The sequence below is a fragment of the Rattus norvegicus genome, chromosome 18, assembly GCF_036323735.1.
Source record: "Rattus norvegicus strain BN/NHsdMcwi chromosome 18, GRCr8, whole genome shotgun sequence".
Classification (NCBI taxonomy): domain Eukaryota; kingdom Metazoa; phylum Chordata; class Mammalia; order Rodentia; family Muridae; genus Rattus; species Rattus norvegicus.
The window spans coordinates 4,279,882-4,300,000 of NC_086036.1; the positions used below are offsets into that span (position 1 = coordinate 4,279,882).

The window sequence follows — 20,119 nt, forward strand, 5'->3', positions numbered from 1 at the left end:
CAAATGAAGTTTATCATTCCCTAGACTTAGGAAATATCTACTGTTTGCTTCAGCCCCACATACCTGCCTATACCACTATTGCTTACCTCATATTTTATACCTATATATGACAAAATTCTGTTTGATTAAATAATAATCCTTGAAAATATGACATCAAACCATTATTTAGTATCTACAATACAGAGAGATCATATAAAAATAAAACACATGTAAGCCAAGCCTTAATTTAAAAAACAAAACAAACAAACAAACAAACAAAAATAACAAACAAACAAAAAAAAAAACTTATGCACTGGGACAGAGGAGCATGTCCGTGGGTAAAGTGTTTGCTATAACATGCACATTGAATCTGGGTCCCTAGCACTCACACAAGAAAACATGCAAACCAGTAAGCCTGGGGCTAGGGTGTAGAGACAAGAGGATCTCTCAGGGCCCTGCTGGTTATCCAGGTCCAGTCAGAGATCTCCCTCAAAGAGTGAGGTAGAGAACAACGGCAGAAGGAAGAAACAAATGCCAACCTCTAGCCTTGGACTGGTGCACACTCACATGTGTGCACACAGAAAGCCACGCCTGCTTTGTGGCGCTTTTGAAAGGGGGAGGGGGCACACTAAGGCGCACCCTCCCACCATGTAGCAAATGAACAGTTCCAAAAACAATGTAAAATTAATGCTTTGCAAGACAAGTGTGGCCCAATGTCAGGAAGGGATAGTCTGACAATTTGGGGGTAATATCTGCATAGAAAATGTTAGCAACTCTTCTTACATTTTTCCTCACACTCTTAGGATACTTACTATTTAACTAAAAAATTAAAAAACAAAAACAAAATAAACCTGCTATTGATAGAGATGCAGAGAACGTTGATCCTTTGGCATTGTTAACAGGAACATAAACTAGAAGGTACACTTCCTGTAGAAAGCAGTGTGGTGGAGCTCATGGAGCCACAAGTATTGTATGACAGCAGGCATGTTCCTAGGTATACTAAAGAACCACAATGAGCCAGACTTAGGAGTCTTTGCATGGCCATGTTCACAGCAGCATTCTTTACAATAGCCAAAGGTTCTCCCACCAAGGGTGCATAAACAAAAAATAACACACATACGGCTGGACATTTTCTGCTTCAGATATAGGAATCCTGACCCATGCTCCAACAAGAACGGCACTGAACATGTTATGGTAGATGAATCCAGTCAAAGAGAACAGGACAACTACTGCGACTACGCTATGATTCCTCTTGTATGAGGTGCAGTACCGCATCAGCTTCACAGAGATGGAGAATAGAACAGGGTATTGTTTCATAGACAGACTTTCCCTTACAGGTGAGACACTGCCAAGGGTGGACGGGACAGCTGGAAGACGATGCACATGTGTTTAACAACTCTGACTGACATACCCAGTGTAGTTACAAAGGAAAGTCCACTGTGTATCTGACTCCCTAAAATCTTTTCTCCAAATATTAGACTAAAATATATAGTTAAACTCATCTACAGAAAAAATTTAAAACCTCCCATTATAATATATGCTGTATATTTAACTTGTATCCTTGAAACTATCTACAACAAAGTCAAGATAAAACGCAAATGTTGTTGGCATAAAAAAAACTACTAATCCCACTTAGAGGAAAATCCCTAAATATACTTCTGTACACAAATACACAGCATATACCACTAATCACAAGACAACACTGCAATTCAGAGGCTGCCCACAGTGAAGTCGTGAACATACAGAAGACCTCGACAGCCTTTACTAGGACCCCTATACGACAGACCTATGTAGATGCCGAGGACAAGCCCTGCATGTGGCTCTCAGTTCTCTAAAGGCCAAACAGAAAGAGAAATATAATCAATTATGAACCTTTAATTGTCCACAAGGAGAGGAAAAAAACACAGTTCTTCAGGGAAAACAAACTCCCTCTTTGCCCTTAGCTCTAATTTCTCATCCAGCATATGAGAATATGAGTGCATAGGACAAAGGGATCATGTGAGTAAGCACATCATTTCTCAAAAAGCACTCCAAAAGAAACTGAGGTGTACGTGTGTTAGAACTTGGTGAGGGCCGCTTTCCAGGATCGAATGAACACAACCCAGGTTACAGCATTCTGATAGTCTAATTTAATCTCAGGACAATACTTAGACTATCTAGAAAAATGTTTATGTTCCTTTCTTCTGAATCACAATTTATCCCAAGCAGAATTTCTTCCAAGAAGACAGACAACAATTTCCTGTTGTGTGCCTTGAATACAGGTATTCTGTTGGAAGTCTGAAGTCAATATTCTTGGCCATTTGCTTTTCTTATTTCTAAACTGGATGTGCCTTTGCCAAGGTGAGAAACTAGTTTATCCAAAGACCACACCGACACTGACAAAGGGGGGCCACCTCCTCCTGTGGACCTTGCCTAACTATAGCTGTATTTGTTCTTTGGCACTAAACCCGGAGGCAACACTCTAACCTGAGCTCTAAGTTGTACACTCTCCTACCTATATAAGCTTACACAACTAGGCCAGCCTGTCTCCAGGCCCTAGTCCCCTCCTCTGAGAACAAGTAAGTCTATTTCTTTTCTGTGTTCCATGGAGCTGTCAGGTGATGAGAGGGTATTTTTACTTTCATTGTCCATGTACTTACACCTAATCCCAATGAAACCCATAAAACTAGTGAGACATGCCATACAAGATTGACGGATTATTTTCAATTTTCAGGAAGAACTAAAAGAAAAAATAAATGAGGCATATATTCAAATCCTCTCTGTCATATGCAAATGAACAAAGTCACACTCACAGAGCATCATTTCTCATTCAGCTGTTCAGGGTTCAGAATCTACTACACAGTATCTACTACTGAAACATTCTTGTGAGTGGAAGCTGATTGCTCAGAATTGCCCCGACCCCCGTAGCGAATGGAGCTCAGTAAAGAAGAGCAGGTGTCCCCGGCACAGGCTTCCCTGCCTCAGCACAGGTACAACTGTGCGCCGCTGCCCTTCCCTTCACGGTCCATGTCCCATCACGGCATCTCTCATCTAGTACATCACGCTGGAGCATGCTATAGAGCATGCGATAACTACCTAAATATAAAACTAATAATAAATTTATTGTTTTCCCATATCAGTTTCAATATAACTTGTGGTGGAAAGGACTTAAGAAGAAACCCTATGTTACACAGGAAGACAGCAAGCTTTGCTAAAATGCTTGCCCAGAGCCAAAGACCAAGCTCTCTTTGCTACTTGAACTGGTGCCTCAGGTCCCACGGCGTAGCCCCTTTTCCATCTAGGCATCCCTCCTAGGTGCTCCACCTGCCGTAACTCATGTGAACCTGTGAGCACTTAGGAAACTAGACGCATGGATCCAGAGACATGGTTACCAAATGGCTTTTAAAGAAACTACTGCAAAGCAAGAAGGGACAAAAGACAGAGGCAAGGAAATGATTGACATGAAAAAAATAAAGTGTGTGGCGAGGGAACATGAGTGACAAGGGAAGGAGAGCCCACAGAGAGAAATGAAGAGTAACAGACCCACAGCAGGGAGGGAAGGGAGAGGGGAAAGGGACATGGAAGACATCCAAACCGCCTCCAAGTTTCAGTTGTTGTAAATATAGTAGGGTGTCTGCTTACACAGCTCACCTTAGCACCTGCAGCCTGTCAAGAAGCAATCTTGAAATGCAATGTTACAGAACACAAAGTGACGATAAAGCTAGCGATGACATTCACTAAATTACAAACTGCTCAAACACAAGAATAACTACAATCTAGAAAAGAATAATGTTGAACACAGTGTCTACATTTCCAGAGAATAAAGTATAATTCACATACAAACAATAAAGAAAAGGTTAACTCACAGAAAGTGAGAGAAAACTGTAAATTTTAATTTAAAATAATAAGGTAAAATAGATGTCACAGCTAAAGGTAGATCTTTGAAAATACAGGCAGGCAAAGTTTTAACGAAACTTATTTGATGGTTACAGATTAATTTGAAGAAAGGGGGAAATGCTTTCATAAATACTCTAAGAATATATATTAAAAATAGAGCATAGCTATATATCCAAAATAAATTTAAAAGACAATAAAGGAGTTCTAATGAAACCTTCATAACAAGAAACTTCATAACAGACTTTAATGGGAAGGGGATGTCCTTAGAAATACATAACTTGCCAAAGCTAATGCTAAAAGAAATAGAAAACCAAAGTGGTCCTATAATTAGTTAATATGTTTAAATAGTAGTTCACAAAACTTATAAAGGATAGTTTTGTTAAAATTTTTCTACTAAACTTCAAAGACTAGATCAATTTTACACAAGCTGTAGGAACATAGCAGAGTGAATACTACCAAACTGACCTTATGACATTAGAATAACCTTCACATCTGATGAAGACTAAAAAGTTGCAAGCCATTCTCACTTATAAAAAGAAGGTAAAATCCAAAGTTTAGCATTGTTCCTGACTTTAAAAGATAGAAGAGGGGGCTGGAGAGATGGCTCAGCAGTTAAGGCCACTGACTGCTCTTCCAGAGGTCCTGAGTTCAAATCCCAGCAACCACATGGTGGCTCACAACCATCTGCAATGGGATGAATGCCCTCTTCTGGTGTGTCTGCAGACAGCTATAGTGTATAAATAAATAAATCTTAAAAAAAAAAAAGATATAAGAATGAAATGTGAACATCATCAGTATGGTAAATGATAATTATTAACTATTTTTTTAGTTAATTTGTAGAGGTTACCATCGTTTGTTTTAAATCTTGGGGAAAATGTGGATTCACTATCACACCATCTATCCAACATTGCCCTGAAAGCCCTTACCAGGAAATTATGGACAAGAAAAAGAAATCCTAAACATAAGGACTAGAACAGAGCACAACTGTCAGGATTTGTAGATCACGAACCAGAGATAATCAGTCTACAGCTATAATTTCTACAACCTTGCTCTCTCTGTCTGTCCACTGTTCTGCTGGCTGTGGTCTGGCTTCTTCCTAAGTGAGCATAAACGTCCTCACACTCAAGAGCCCACTGGCCGCCTGGCTCCAGCAGCTGAGGCTACAGACAGTCCTCACCTGTACTCCTCTACACCCTGGCTCCTGGCCTCGCCTGCTTTGGGGCTCTCCCCTGCTGTCAGGCTGACTTCTCTTGGTGTCCTCCCTGTTCTCTCCTTTCCTCATATTTGCTGTCTACATGTCACTGTTGTTCCTTTGATTTCAAACTTCATGTCTGTGGTATTCCTCACTTTTGGGCCTCTGAGAATGAAGGATGTTGGGGGAAGTACCAATGATTCCTCAGCTTTCATAGGACAAGGAAGGGTGTGTCAACATGTCAAAATCAGAGCTAACTCACCTTCCCACATTCCTATTCCCTACCTATGCAGTAATTTGTACCAGAAAGCTGGGAGTCAGCTGGACTCCACCTTCCCCTTGATGCCTCACATCAATCCAACTTAGGCTTTATGAAATGCCTCTGCTCTGTAACTTCCTCTGCTTATGTAACAAACCTGACTTAGTCCTATTCTGTCTCTTGTATCCCTGTCCCTTGATGTCCTGATTGCAGGCCTGTCCTCCAATTCTCCTAAATAACAAATCTGATCAAATTTCTCCTTGGGTAAAAGTCTTTCAGTGACATTAACTTCTAGCCTAGGTTTAAAACTCTTTAAGCACATTCCACAAAGTCCTTAGGAGAGACCTTGCTTGTCCTCTCCTGACTCTGTTCCAGCCGTTAACTCTGCTAACATTCACCCTTTTGCTTGCTTTTGACTTGTTGCTTCTGTAAAAAATCTTCAGCCTCTGGATCCTGTAGGACTCTCTCCAGAGTACTGAGATAAAAGGTATGAGCCACCAGAGTATTAAGAACTCATCAGTTTATACATCCTATTTTAAATGTGCTTTTATAAACTATCGTATGTGTGAGTAATGCACTTCATTTTATTGTGAAATAACTGAGTTATATTCTCCCATTTTGTACAGTGAAGAAAGAACTGAGCAAAAATACTATGTGGGTCATTTTTACCATCAATGAAATTCTTGAAAATTAATCTATAAAAGGCCCCTAAAGAAGAGCACTGCAGTCTAGCAACTGTATTCACAAGGATTCAACTTCCTTTACGTCCAATCCTGGCAAAAGTAACATGGAGACATAAGCTGAGATAACTGCTCAGTCCTTACATCGAGACTGAACACTTACCAGACCAAAACTGACCTGATCAAACATTGCCTGTGAAGCTCCATCCTGTGGAATGGAGACTTTACACTCTGCCCCCATCATCTACCCTGCACTTTGTCCACCAACACGAATTGCAAGCATTTTTCTCTTTTCACACTGCTTTCTGCCAAGCAATGCCTTCATGAGCCAAATGCCGCCTTTGAATCTAATTAAAGTGAAGAAACTTTTAATAGCTTCTATAACTCTTAAGAGCTATACCAGCTCTACCCTCCCATCTTTCTCTCCGGACCATTTCCCTCCAAAGAAAAAAAATCCAGCCCAACTGAAAACCAGATCCTCGGAATGCCAGGGAGCGAGATGCCAGCGAGCTTAAGCTACAAAGACAGCGTCTGGGTAATGAAAAACCCTTCATCAAAACGTTCGAAAATGAAAGCCCCCGCTATACACAAGACTTCTCTCTCCTCAATCCGCCCATGTACTTCCGCTGGCTCTAGGAATTTCAGCAATCTCTGAAACTGCCCTGGTTAAGTTCATGTCAATGTCAGAGAGACAGGAAAAAAATCACCAACTTGGAAGGTTATTTAGGACAATTGTCTGTCCCAGCCTTACTCCTCCCACTCCAGCCAGGCTTGACCTAATACTAACATATGAATGTGAGACAACAGCCAAGGGCTGTTCCCAGGGGGCTCTTCTAGGAATCCAAGGGACAAACACCAGGCAGAGAACCCACCCCAGCCCTCCCCACTGGCAGAGGAAAGGGGACACTGGGTCTCGTGGCTACATCACCCCGCCCCAGGCAGTAAAGGCTCCATTGGGGTCCGCACAAACCCGTCCAACTATTCTTGGATCAACTCACATCCCTGGATCACATCTGGCTGTTCCCCCCTTTCTTGCCTTGTGCGAGGGCGGCACCCCAGCCCCCATCCACCAGAGCTTCCAGGGAAGGGCTGAACAAGCACACAAACCCACCCACCTGGGCTGGGTCTTGAAGACCCAGGCTGGTGCGCTGCACCCCAGCTCCTCCGCAAGCTTCAGCACAGATGTTTTCGGCCTGCTCTCCTTCCCTCCAGACAATCTGATCGGTGAGGCACGACCCAGGGCAGTACCGCAAGGTCTCCCTAAGTCACCTCTGCGGCCCGCCCCTGGTCCGGCAGCTGCGCCCGCCTTCCCAGCAGCGGTTGAGGTCGAACAGAGGCTCAGCCGGTGGCCCAGTTCTCCGCTGCTTGACCACAGAGGTCGGCGCTGCCCCTCGCCCTGGCCGCTGGGCTCGGCCTCAGACCCGCCCTCCAGGGCTCACCCGCCCGCAGAGTCCCAGCCGGTAGAGCTGAGCCGGCGAGCCGGCGGGCTGTGTGGCCTGCAGCCTACAGCAGGCGGTTCCCTTCCTTGTGGTCACAGTCCCTCCTCCTCTTCCCTGGTGTGTCGACTCCGGGAAGCTCAGGTAGGGACCGCTGCCGCGGAGAGCCTGCCCACAGCCTCTAAGCCGCTGAGATTCTCCAAGGAGAGAAGTAAGGGATCCTGGCTCATAGCGTGAGCGGCGCACACAGGCTCCTGCAAGGTCCTAGAGTGGCCTTGTGCTCAAGCCCTCTCCTTGACAACTTTTAAACGGCCAGCACTCTGCTGCTGAGGAAACTCACTAAGGCGAAAGGCATGCTCTTTGCAGTCTTGGCTGCTGCAGAAGGGCTCACTATCCCTAAAGCAGAGCGAGTCTACATTACTTACTTACACCCCAGTGGGTATGAGCTGAAGCTGAGCAGAGTCAAACATTCTGCTCTGCTAACCACTTAAGAGAGATGGCTTCTCATTCTGAGCAGCCTTGAAGGATAGACAAGGACTGCAGGGGCCGACTTTCCCCCACACAAATACACACTTCGGCCATGCTAATGAGACTTCTGGGTAACTGAGGCTCTGGTGGAGAAACAAAAGGAAACTAACTTGTAAAATGTACACACCTGTTCTCTACCCAGACGAGCAGTTTACCCAGCAGGGCTGCGATCCACAAAACTGGTGTTTATTTAACAAGTCCCAGAGAACCTCGTGTTCCTTTAGATCGGTGGCCAGCTATTTGTAGGCGCACACAGCTCAGTCAGAAAACTTGGAATCCATGTCTGGAAAGTTTCACAGTGTCTTTGAAAATTATAGATTAATAACTGAGAACACTTGGCCATGAAGAGGAGGCCCTGGCTACAAAATTTCCCCTTCAAGCCCAGAGATCTAGAAAAAGAATTCAGCTTACAGAAGGTCCTCACAGCAGGGATAAACAACAAAGGAACTTTGTTTTAGAAGGCAGTTTACAAGGACACTAGAATGGGGGAGGGGCACTGCACTGATCTCTTCACGTGACCCTGCTCATTTGTATCTCGGATTCCAGAGTTGGAAGTGGAACTCCTAAACAGGTACACATCTGCTTAAAGCAGAAGCAGCAGAGTTTATATGTAGACTGGTGTGACTCAAAAGCTGTCTTTCTTTTTTCTTTTGTACAGTCATTGTTCATCCATTCAGACCTCTATTAACCATCTACAACATGCCAAGCCTTATGCTACAGACACACTGAAGAGCCTCGCCTTTAAAGAGCTCTGGCGTGCTGTAAGCAATGATACAATGTGGTAACCAGGAGGGGAGGAGCACCTAACCTAGTTTTGAAGGGTGGAACCTGGGATTAGGACACTGCACTCGTCCTTAGGGCTATCCTGGGAACATTACCAGAGCAGCCAGGGAGAATGTGTTGGTATGGAGAAGGGGACTGGAAGGAAATGATGTCAGACTGAGAGAATTTAGTCAAAAGGGGTGAGGAGAAGGGTCAACCAGAAATAATTGCCATGGTCTCAACTACAGTGATAACTCTATGAATTGGAGAATTCAATTTTAGACAAAATTGTTTTTGAATTACCTCTTACAGAAATATACAAAGTATTACAAAAAAAAAAGCAGCTGGCATATGGACTCAGAGCTCAGGAAATGACTAAGGTCAATATATAAATAATTGTGTATTTCTAAAGAAAGGAGTGGGTACTACCAGTCCAGGAAGAATGCTACAGGAAGACCACCCACATAACTACTAATATATAAGGCACGGACAGTAGGAGAAGCAACACTTCTGAAGGTGAATAAGCAGGGACAGAGCAGCCACAGAGGACAGACGAGAAGCACCATGAGCGGCCCAGCACACACACACACACACACACACACAGAGGTGAGGGCCCAGGACAGACTGAGAATGTGCAGCTAGAATGGGTGTGTGAAGGAGCTACATTCGCCATTAGCGAACTCGAGCCGAGGGACACAAAATGACTGAAGCACTACTGGAAAGCACAGGAAGTTAAATGGACACCAGAGGTTATTCCTTGGAAGAGTGGCGAGCCCACACAATCACAATTTCTCTTCGACAGTATCAGTGTTCTATGCAGAGAAGCAGCACACATTGTAACCTTCCAGATGGTCCAGCGTATCTGCATCTTTCCATTACACCACCATCACCTAGCCACACATCTGGGTCACCTCTCCTCAGCTGCAGGAGGCTTAACACCAAGTGTGATGTTTATAAGTGAGCGTCTAGCAACTTCAAACAGGCAGGTTCCCAACTTCAAAAGACTGGTTTGACTAAGCACTCAGGGAGCCAAGGACAATGCCAATGGTGGCTCCGCGTATCGATGTGATGCTTCCAGAACATACTCTGTGAGAAAAACAGAAGTATATAATCTATGAAACAAATGTCTAGCTTTTTGAGGGTCTCAGACTAGGTTAAGGAAAAACAAAACAAAGCAAACGGCATTACTATCTCCATGTGTTCCTGGAGCTTTCTTTCCCTTCTAAAGATAAACAAAAGTATTCAGGCAATACCTCAGTCCGTTAAGGGCTTGCCTTACATGCAAGAGAACCTGACTTTGACCCCCAGAACCCAAACAAAAAAAGCTGGGCAACACTGCTCACACTTGTAATGGCACTTGAGGTGAATCGCTGGGGCTTGCCAGCCAGCCTAGACTACTTGGTGAATTCCAGGCCAGTGACAGCCCTGTTCAAAAAACAAAGTGGGTGATGTCAGAGGAACAATAGCCTAAGTTCTCAGGCCTCCACATGCCCCTCCACCACCACCACCACCACACGCACACACGCACACACGCACACACATGGAAATTTCCAGCTTAGTTTGGGACACTACAGTTTTCTCAATGAGTTAGTTGCTCTTTCTTTTAAGAATTTAAAATCTTCTCACAATCTACTTCATTTATGCACAGTTTATAATGAAAGCTCCAGCTATTTAGGCCATAGGAGAGCATGTCCCCAAAAGTAAAAACACCCACAAATCACAGAGCCGGAAGGCACGAGGCTCACTCACAAAAGCCCAGGAGCACTGAAACTGTCTTAGCTTCCATTTCGAGCCAGCATACTCTATCACGGATGTGACTGGACCGAGTGTGATACTCTAGTTTCCTTGTAAATAAACCATAATCAGACCACATAAATCAGAAGAAGTACTCCACTGCTACACGCAAGCACATAGCTGTTATAAAAGCCAAGGATCAAATAAGACTTTAAGGGTGTTATTAGGTCTGATCTCTTTAGCACAATCCTGTGAGTATTTTCTTAAAAGTATCTCTGTATGAGGCAGAAACTGATGACTAATGCAAAGAGACGACCCCACGACACCGGAGAATATAAAGTAAGTTTAAAATCTTTACATTCTAAGATCCATGTGTGGGGCTTAGAGTGGGCAGAGCAGCAGAGCCCTCACCTGGCGTGCACAAGGCCCTTGATTACATCCTAGGGCCTCAAAAACAACCCAGTAGCCAAGCATCTTTAAAACTAACTGCCAAGGAAGAAGAGTAGAAGAAGAGCAGGTTTGCTGCTATGGGGCTTAGCCGCTCACAGCCATCCCTGTGTGTTCTGAAGCAGGTGCAAAACCGGTGTGTGGCCACAAGGCTCTCCAATCTTCAGAACTACTGAGTGTGTTTTTAACTGGCCACAGCATTTACAAACAGGACTCCATTAAAAAAAAAATCAAAAAACAACAACAAAAAAACAAAAAAACAAACCAAGAAGCAATTAAGTAGCTGAGCCAAAAATGAGATGCCAGTCTGCATGACCTCTAAGTTTATGATTGCTCTCTTAATAAATAAATTTAATAAAGCAGGAAAAGTGCAACTTATACTTGCAGATAAGTAAGGCATTACATCATGCCACTGTGATCCTGACTACGCTAGCAGCCCCTATGCTGTGATTCTACTACATTTGAAGGACAAACGTCAAGTCTGGCCTGCTGGTTCCTGCCTGTAACCCCAGCACTCTGGAAGCTGAGGTAGGTACATTGAGAGTTCAAAGTCAGTCATGGCTATGTATTGAAAACCTGTCTGAAGATGATCGTGTGGTGGTGGTGGTGGTGGTGGTGGTGGTGGTGGTGGTGGTGGTGGTGGTGGTGGTGGTGGTGGTGAAAAAGGAAGAAAGAAAAACTTCATAGAAACTACTTATTTATTTCTCATTTCCCCTCATTTCTCAGAAGGAAACTGATACATCTTACTGAGAGATGAAATTTCACAATGTTTCCGAAAAACTATCTTAAAGGTATACTAAAAGTTTGAAATATTACATACGAGTTACTAAGTAAAAACTGTTCAAGTATGCTACACTCCTTGTGTGCCTATGCATTTGACCCTGCATTATTTAGACATTTTGCTTTACGGAAACCCATCATACAATTGGTCAAAGACTGAAATTTAAAGCAGGCCCACTAGACTTTGTGACCAGGGCTCCTGACATCTTCCTGTCTGTCTCCTTTACCAGATATCAAAGTGCAGGGACCACTCACTGCTACTTAGATGGCAGGCAATAATTCCAGGAACAAAACAGAACCATCCCAAGAGAAAGGGAGGAGTAGGCAGAGTCTCACTATGTAGCCCAAGATGGCCTCAAACCCAGTATATGGTCCAAGCTGTCTTCAAAATCATGGTGACTCTCCTGCCTTAGCCCACATGCTGAGAACACGTGCCATCACATTACACACAGCATTCATGAAAAGTTTCCTGAGATGACTACCTTTTCTCAAAGCACGGCAAATGAAATAGTAAAGACCCAGAGAAAAGGGACCACAGGGTAATGAATTAGGATTAATACTGCCAGGTTTTAGTCAGAGTCTGAGTGCAGCAGGGCCTTCTGTTTACACTACTGCACTTAATCTTCCTGGCAAAGTTTAGAGACTAAAAAATTTAACAGTCTTACCACTAAGCCAACACTAAGAGATGAGTTATACACTACTTTATTAAGGAGTAATTTAAAAATTAAAACATGTATTTCTCCAGAAATTAAATGTATGCCAACTTAATTTCTACTCAGCCTTAAAATCATCCTTCCCTTGAACAAAAAGGTCTACACACACTCATTAGGTACTACATACAAAAACAAGAGACTTGGATTTACAGAGTGCTAAATACCAGATAAAGCCAGCGGTATAATTTGGCCCCAAAGTTATACTCTCGGTTCAGGTGTACTCAGAACACCGTACCACCCTCACTTAAACAAACTAGCACATGAAGTTATGCCAACTGCCAAACCAGAAATGCCGAACAGGGAGGAGTGTTTTTGGAGAAACTGACATTTAATCATTTAAAGATGAAATGGTGAGAAGGTCGAGGAGAACAAGCTGGTCATGTTTGCTCTAGGGTGTACAAAACAACATCTTCCAGGCTGTTCCTTACCCTGGGTGACCATTTTTCGCAACGTCATTTGCTGATGCAGAATGACTGTATCTGCTGTGTGCAGACAAACGATGATCAGCTGTAGAGGACAAAGCATGCACAGACAAAAGCTAGCTTACTCATGCCAAGCAAAACATCACCTATCAACTGAGCAAAGGAAAACAGTCACGCGGGAGCATGCGAAAGCAGTATTAGAAAAACCAGGTCCAGGAACACAGCACCCAGCACACATAGGCTCAAACCCCCTCACAACCAGGAAGGATACTTAATGCTGTGCTGTGGCAGCACCCACCTGATATAAACCCATCAGGAGCCGATATCAACCTGCAATGACCCTGCAACTTTGTCTCTGAGTCACCTCACACAGACCATTCAAAGTGCAATCTACCTGGTCTGGGACCTGCACCTTAAATCAGCTCGCCCTCAAATAGGCTCTGCCCACTGCCATCCCAAGACCTCTGGCCAGGTTCCCTGATGCCTTACCTAACGGCCTGCCTTGGTCTCAGCTCTGGTCCTACCTGCTTGGGCCCTTTGCAGCCTCTTTAATCCTCCCTCGCCATTCAGCATCGTGCATTTCTTACATGAAGCACATGCCTGATCTTTAGAGTTAAGCTTGGAATAGACTGCAAATAACCAGTCAGTCAAGCAAAATCAGAAGTACATAGTGAATTACAACCAAAAAATTGACTTAATTTATAAATGTACTTTTATCAGAGATTGTAAAGTCTTTTTAATTATTTTAAATTATGTGTGTGTGTATGGTGGGATCGAGGCGAGATGTGCACTCAAGCACAGGCCCAGAGCCTAGGTCTCCTAGAGCTGCAGGGATAGGCAGGTGTGAGTCAAGCAACTGGGCGCTTAAGAACCTGGCCTGGGTCCTCTGTAAGAGCAGCAAGCATGTCTAATCACTGAGCCGTCTGCCAGCCTGGGTCCTCTGTAAGAGCAGCAAGCATGTCTAACCACTGAGCCGTCTGCCAGCCTGGGTCCTCTGTAAGAGCAGCAAGCATGTCTAACCACTGAGCCGTCTGCCAGCCTGGGTCCTCTGTAAGAGCAGCAAGCATGTCTAACCACTGAGCCGTCTGCCAGCCTGGGTCCTCTGTAAGAGCAGCAAGCATGTCTAACCACTGAGCCGTCTGCCAGCCTGGGTCCTCTGTAAGAGCAGCAAGCATGTCTAACCACTGAGCCGTCTGCCAGCCTGGGTCCTCTGTAAGAGCAGCAAGCATGTCTAACCACTGAGCCGTCTGCCAGCCTGGGTCCTCTGTAAGAGCAGCAAGCATGTCTAACCACTGAGCCGTCTGCCAGCCTGGGTCCTCTGTAAGAGCAGCAAGCATGCTAAACACTGAGCCGTCTGCCAGCCTGGGTCCTCTGTAAGAGCAGCAAGCATGTCTAACCACTGAGCCGTCTGCCAGCCTGGGTCCTCTGTAAGAGCAGCAAGCATGTCTAACCACTGAGCCGTCTGCCAGCCTGGGTCCTCTGTAAGAGCAGCAAGCATGCTAAACACTGAGCCGTCTGCCAGCCTGGGTCCTCTGTAAGAGCAGCAAGCATGTCTAACCACTGAGCCGTCTGCCAGCCCTGTTAGCACTATTATTCAATAAACTGATATTGTGGGAAGAGAACACACCGATGTCTCTGACAAAGCACGGTCATCACAGCAGTGTGGAGGTCAAGGCAGGAAGATCATGACTCTGAGGAATAAGCTTGACCACACTGCAGCCTCTCTGAAAAATAAGCTAAGGAATGAGTGAAATGCTCAACGCACAGCTAAGGTTTGCCTGTGGCTGTGACAGAATTCTTTTAAAGACTGTTTTTAATGAGTCCATAATAATGTTTCTTTTCTTCTACATAAACATATCATGTATGACATCTGTGATACACATACAAAGGCAGAATTTTAAAACTTGTGTGTGGCTTTGCAAGGCTTCCACTTTACTCATGAGAGAACAAGTAGTCAATATCTGCATAAAAAAGAAACATAAAACCAGTTGTATGTTTCTGATTTATCAATCCCAATTTCTAACCAAAAATTATAAATAAAATTATAACAAAAATAAATTAGATATATTAATTCAGAAAATTAAGATGGAACATATATGTAGAAAATAATAAAATGAAAATGGAAATTTAAAAATCCCACAGACAAGAAAAACACTAGCGCAGACAACCAGAGAACAGTTCAGAGCAGTTTAATCCCTAGTGGACATACTTACTGCTCCTGCTGAGGTCGGGGTCCAGCGGCAGGCACCCTGCTGCAGTTCACCACGCAGCTCAGTTTACAGAGCCAGTGGAACAGCGCCCTATCTCCTAGGTGCAAGGCCTTCCGCGACTTTCACGTGCACGTTTGTCCTAACATGTGCTCCTACCCTCCTAAGGAAATGTCACAAGCACCTGAACAGGAGTGAGGCCATTCTGAATTCTGATGGAAAATGAAGTCTTCGTTTCCTTTGATAATATCAATTTAGAACTACTTTTGGACAGCTTGAACACAATGGCTTACCAGCTAGTTAGACAGGTGACACCCAAGCAATTGCTTTTAAAAATCCAACTCTGGGGCTGGAGGGATGGCTCAGCGGTTAAGAGCACCGACTGCTCTTCCAGAGGTCCTGGGTTCAAATCCCAGCAACCACATGGTGGCTCACAACCACCTGTAATGGGATCTGATGCCCTCTTCTGGTGTGTCTGAAGATAGCTATGTATACTCATATAAATAAACAAATCTTTAAAAGAAAAAAAAAAACCCAACTCTGGATGACCTACCCCTTCCTGTTTAGTGAAGAGATTAAGACAGTCACTCAGCGCCACACAAGTCTCTCTAGAAGCTTCGGAGAGCACGTCAGCTTTCTGAAGAAATGATGGAAGCATATCTATGAACAAACAGAAATGGGTGTCTGCATGAGTGAGCTCTGAAGTAAGGCCAGCAGCAGTCACGTTACCAGCCCCCACACTGCTGCCTGCTGTGCTGCAGGGACAGGCAGCTTCTTAGCACTGCAGTTAGCACCTGCTAATCGGCCAGTAAGAAAGGGGCGGAGCTCAGGCTTCGAGAGCTCCAGGAACTGGGCAGTGCTCTGAGGCTAAAGGAAGCATCACCAGGGCAGAGAGCACTGCCCACAACACAGGCTTCCTCTCACCACCATCTCTGCTGGGTAAGTCATTTTATTCAAAAGCGCAGTGCTAAAACGAGACAACTACTTTTGTGGTTGACATGGAAGCTAACGTGTCTGGCGGTGGCATTAATTCAACTTCCTCCTACTTGGAGAAATGTTTCCTATAAATGGGTATTTGCACTTTCAGTCTCCTATGGAAGCCCGCTGCCTGGTACTGTATGCTTAAGCTAGGGACAAAGAAGGAAATAGCAATATCAGACCCTGGCTCTGCCAAGCAGACATTTACCCATTAAAAGTAAAAAGCAAAAACAAAGCCTGTGAGAGAAAGCTAGAAAATGTTGTGGATGCCCTGTCTACACAGGATGCAAGAGAAATGTTTGGCCTTTTGTTAATTACACCCTAAGATCATTTAATTTATTCTTCTAACCAAATAAAATCCTTAATATTTAAGAAAACATTTCACTAAAATAGAACTGAAAAAGAAAACCTGCAACATTCTTTGTATTTCAAATAATCTTGACTTATTTAAAATAATGTTGAGACCAGAAGTGAGGCCAATAGTCCCACAAGCTCAAGTAACTCAAACGCCAGTTTTACAAGTGTCATGTTGTGCACAGTGGATCCCAGCCGTGACCAGTGGGCCCACTAAGACACAAACACTTCCAACCACAAAGAAATAATGTTCTGAAGAGGAGAAAGTTTAGGAACTCAGGCAAATCACCAAAAACGTGTGTTTAGGTGTTTACGATCATCTCTCAGAGGGGTAAACTCTAAATACCAGGCTTCCTCAATCTTGCCTCAAATATTCCAAATTCCATTAATGTGATTGAAGGAATAGGGTCTTATTTAGGAAAAATATCCAAATTTCTAAGGCAGAAGTAAAAAAACAACAGGAAAAAAATAAAGAAAGAAATGAGTCGTCTTCTTTAACCCAGACACACAGGCCAAGAGCATGCCTTTTCTTCCCACTCCTCAGCAGTTCCCTGGGGACCGCTACCCTGACCGGCACAGATGACTGAAAGCTGCTAGACTCTGAAGTACACGGCTTTACATATGTTGTCTTTGTATTTGAATCTTTGATACATACCAGCAAGGTTTCTTTTCACTTGCTTGTCAAATGGCTAAGAAAGTGGCACTTGCTGAATGTCTGGAACTCCAGCAATAGAAATGTCACAGATGTCACACACAACTGTGAGACATGAGCGAGAAAATCACACTCAGCCTTTGTCATCCATAAATGTTCTGGGTAATCTAGTAATTCTCCACTTTTGTGACAAATAACATTAAGATGAAATCATGGATCTGTTTTTAAGTAAATACCATCAAACACTTAATCATCCCCAATAAAACCTAGGCTGTATAATTTCTGATTTAGAACCTTGATTAATACAAAACAAGTATTTAGTGTCCAAACACGTAAGGAATACTTAACTGTATTTAAGCAAATGTACTTATTCTACAATCTTTCTAAACACACACACACACACAATGTGTGCACACAGCACTACCGCCAAACAGTAATCGTCATCGGTTTCACAGTAATCGTCATCAGTTTCAGAATCTGAGAGCATAGGTCAGAGCAAAGGTATAACAGGCACATGGGGGCTCTCTGTTCAATTCTCAGGTACACACACACACACACACACACACACACACACACACAACTTCATTTCTCTGGCAATCTATTGTTAAAACAAGTTCTTGAGCTAAATCTTAATTTTTGTGGCAGTTTGCTTTAGGACCTGAGGACCCCTGGCTTATGATCTACCTTAAAGGTATACAAGACCAGCTCCCATGGGCTGGCTTTGTGGACAATGATGTTTACATACGGATATTGTTACACACAGAGAAAGAACCAGGAACTTTTAGAAAGGTGAACAACTAAGAATCATTAACAAATTTAGGCTGTTAGTGTTTGGAACTAAGTGGCCAGCACAAATGCAAAATGGTCACTATGTTACCTTATTTGACCTCCAACAGAATATTATTGATAACTTAGAGGAGAAAATTATCTTTGTACTGAAAATATTTTTAAAGTCATAAAAAGCTGCTAGAAGATCATACTGGGAAAAGCCTAACTTTAGAGACCAGTAAAAAGCTCAATTTGTCTTTTTTCATGATTCTACTGCACAATCTTTAATGGGGTATGTTTTAAAAACAATGAGAAAGTTCTTGCTTCTTTGGTCTATGTAGCAAACTCAATCTCAATTTAGGCAACCTTCTATCTAGAACAAGAGCGTGCACCTCCATAATGCTGAAGATACTATTGTGATCACCATGAGACAGGATACTTTCTTAGAAATACTAGTTTACTTAGAACACCTTTTACTTTGTTTCTACCAAATCTTTGAATGAGATAATAGGTGTCACATGTGCAAACAGTCACAGTTTTCTCCAGTCCGAAAATGCATACATTGCGTTCCCAACCCTAGTTCAAGGCCATCCTCCCTATAAGGTCTTCCTTCAAGATCTCCGTGGGCTTCATGGCAATGCTCACTGGTTCATCTGTCATCCACTCTGCTATCCATATAAACTGTAAGCCTACTTGGTGAACGCCAGGTCTACACACACACACACACACACACACACACACACACACACACACACAAAGAAAGAGAGAGAGAGAGAGAGAGAGAGAGAGAGAGAGAGAGGAGAGAGAGAGGACACAAAAGTAATTTTTCAATCTGACTTTACTACCAGATTAGAATCACATGAATTCCTCAGAAAATCAGTTTTCTTTCCTGAAAGTGGAAAAAATTATATGTACAAATAAAATATTTTATCTTTTAAAAATGTATATATAAAATTTTAACTTGAAAAAAAAACAATAGTGACAGTATACATGGCCCAGGAATATAGATTTACCTACTGGTTCAAGTTAAGATGTTAGTTTAAAAATCATCCACTAAGTACATACATCAGAATGCTGTGTGTGTTGGTATCTGTATGCTATCTGAATGTAATTTACATTAACTGCACTAAAGAATATAAGATATATAGCTCAAAGTACAGAACTCAATGGGTTAGATATAAAAAGGTATCAGACAGCAAACAAATAAAGCCTTCTTCAAACATGCTAGCTATTAGTGAAGGAAGCCATTCTGGATTAGAGAAAGCAACTGTAAGGGAGAGGAAGTACTAACTTGGGTCTTAAAAAGAACGGTGGCATTGCTTTTGTTAATGCAAGCCGGATGCAATAACCCATCTAAAACACTGGCCCTAAGAGAAGATGGTGTCACAGTGAAGGAAGGGCAGGGCGGCTCCAGAGAGCTGGTTAAGATCTCAGGTACCAATTACTGGGCAGCAATCATACAGAAGGCACCATGCCAGGTGCTGAAACAAGGGTTTAAGAGGGGCATGTTTCTTGTGCTTTTCTGTTCCTTTTATATTCTGGTTTGTTTGGGGTTTGTTTGTCTGTTTTCTAGGAAAAGAGAAAGAAAGGATGTCTCCTTTCTTGGGTGGGGAGGATTTAAAAAGAGCTGCAGGGGAAACCCATGATCAGAATATGTTGTATTTTTTAAAAAGCAGTTATGTACTTGTGAGTTACACAAATAATATCTTACTCTAATGCACAAAGAAAGTCCTAGAGAAAAAAACAGAATGATAGAGAGTTTTGTCTTCATATAACTTCTATTTAGAAAGGGGAAGAAGCCCCTTGAAGACTTTAGAACAAATGGAGAAAAATGTAGGATGAGAAAGAAAAGGAATGCATCCTGGTTTTTAAAGCCTTTTTTGAAGCTGGTGATTTTCCAGAAGACCCTATGGGACAGACCCTATGGGATAGATGCTATGGGACAGACTCTATGGGATAGACCCTATGGGACAGACCTTATGGGATAGACCCTATGGGATAGATGCTATGGGATAGACCCTCTAGGATAGACCCTCTGGGATAGACCCTCTGGGATAGACACTATGGGATAGATCCTGTGGGACAGACCCTCTGGGATAGACACTATGGGATAGATCCTGTGGGACAGACCCTATGGGATAGACACTATGGGATAGATCCTGCAGCCAGCCACAGGTCTTTATTTACAAATAAGAGTAAAGTGAAGCAGTAGTATTAGTTTTAAACCAACTGAACAGAAACTACTTCAAAGGTGATTGATTGCATTACTCCTGACTAATGTTACAAGAAGAACTGAAATAGACAGTAATTAAGGCAGAGCCATGACAGAGGTCCCCACCTGTAGGCAGGCCA

At 43.2% G+C, this 20,119-nt stretch overlaps 2 protein-coding genes across 22 annotated transcripts in view; one reads left to right on the forward strand and one right to left on the reverse strand.

Moving 5' to 3' along the window:
- The window catches only part of Osbpl1a (oxysterol binding protein-like 1A), a 204,778-nt gene that overhangs the window by 101,148 nt on the left and 83,511 nt on the right, over nucleotides 1-20,119 (reverse strand). For 14 of the 19 annotated variants that reach the window (XR_010059548.1, XM_063277125.1, XM_063277127.1 and 11 more), the window contains 1 exon segment: nucleotides 15,569-15,675. The exons of 2 other annotated variants lie outside the window; for them this stretch is intronic. Coding sequence is in view for 13 of the 17 variants with exons in the window: in XM_063277125.1 (XP_063133195.1) it covers nucleotides 15,569-15,675 (107 nt within the window). In the remaining 4 variants the exon portion in view is untranslated. 19 annotated transcript variants of the gene reach the window in all.
- On the forward strand, nucleotides 6,555-11,511 carry Osbpl1al (oxysterol binding protein-like 1A like). Of its 3 annotated transcripts, XM_039097409.2 has the most exons (3): nucleotides 6,555-8,521; nucleotides 8,609-8,711; nucleotides 11,281-11,511. In XM_039097409.2, exon 1 carries the CDS (start codon nucleotides 6,661-6,663, stop codon nucleotides 7,657-7,659), a length of 999 nt encoding a protein of 332 aa, XP_038953337.1. In that variant the 5' UTR covers nucleotides 6,555-6,660; the 3' UTR covers nucleotides 7,660-8,521; nucleotides 8,609-8,711; nucleotides 11,281-11,511. The 3 variants fall into 3 exon arrangements, with proteins under 3 accessions (XP_038953337.1, XP_038953335.1, XP_038953336.1); XM_039097407.2 differs by having other exon boundaries at nucleotides 6,555-8,711; XM_039097408.2 differs by having other exon boundaries at nucleotides 8,609-11,511.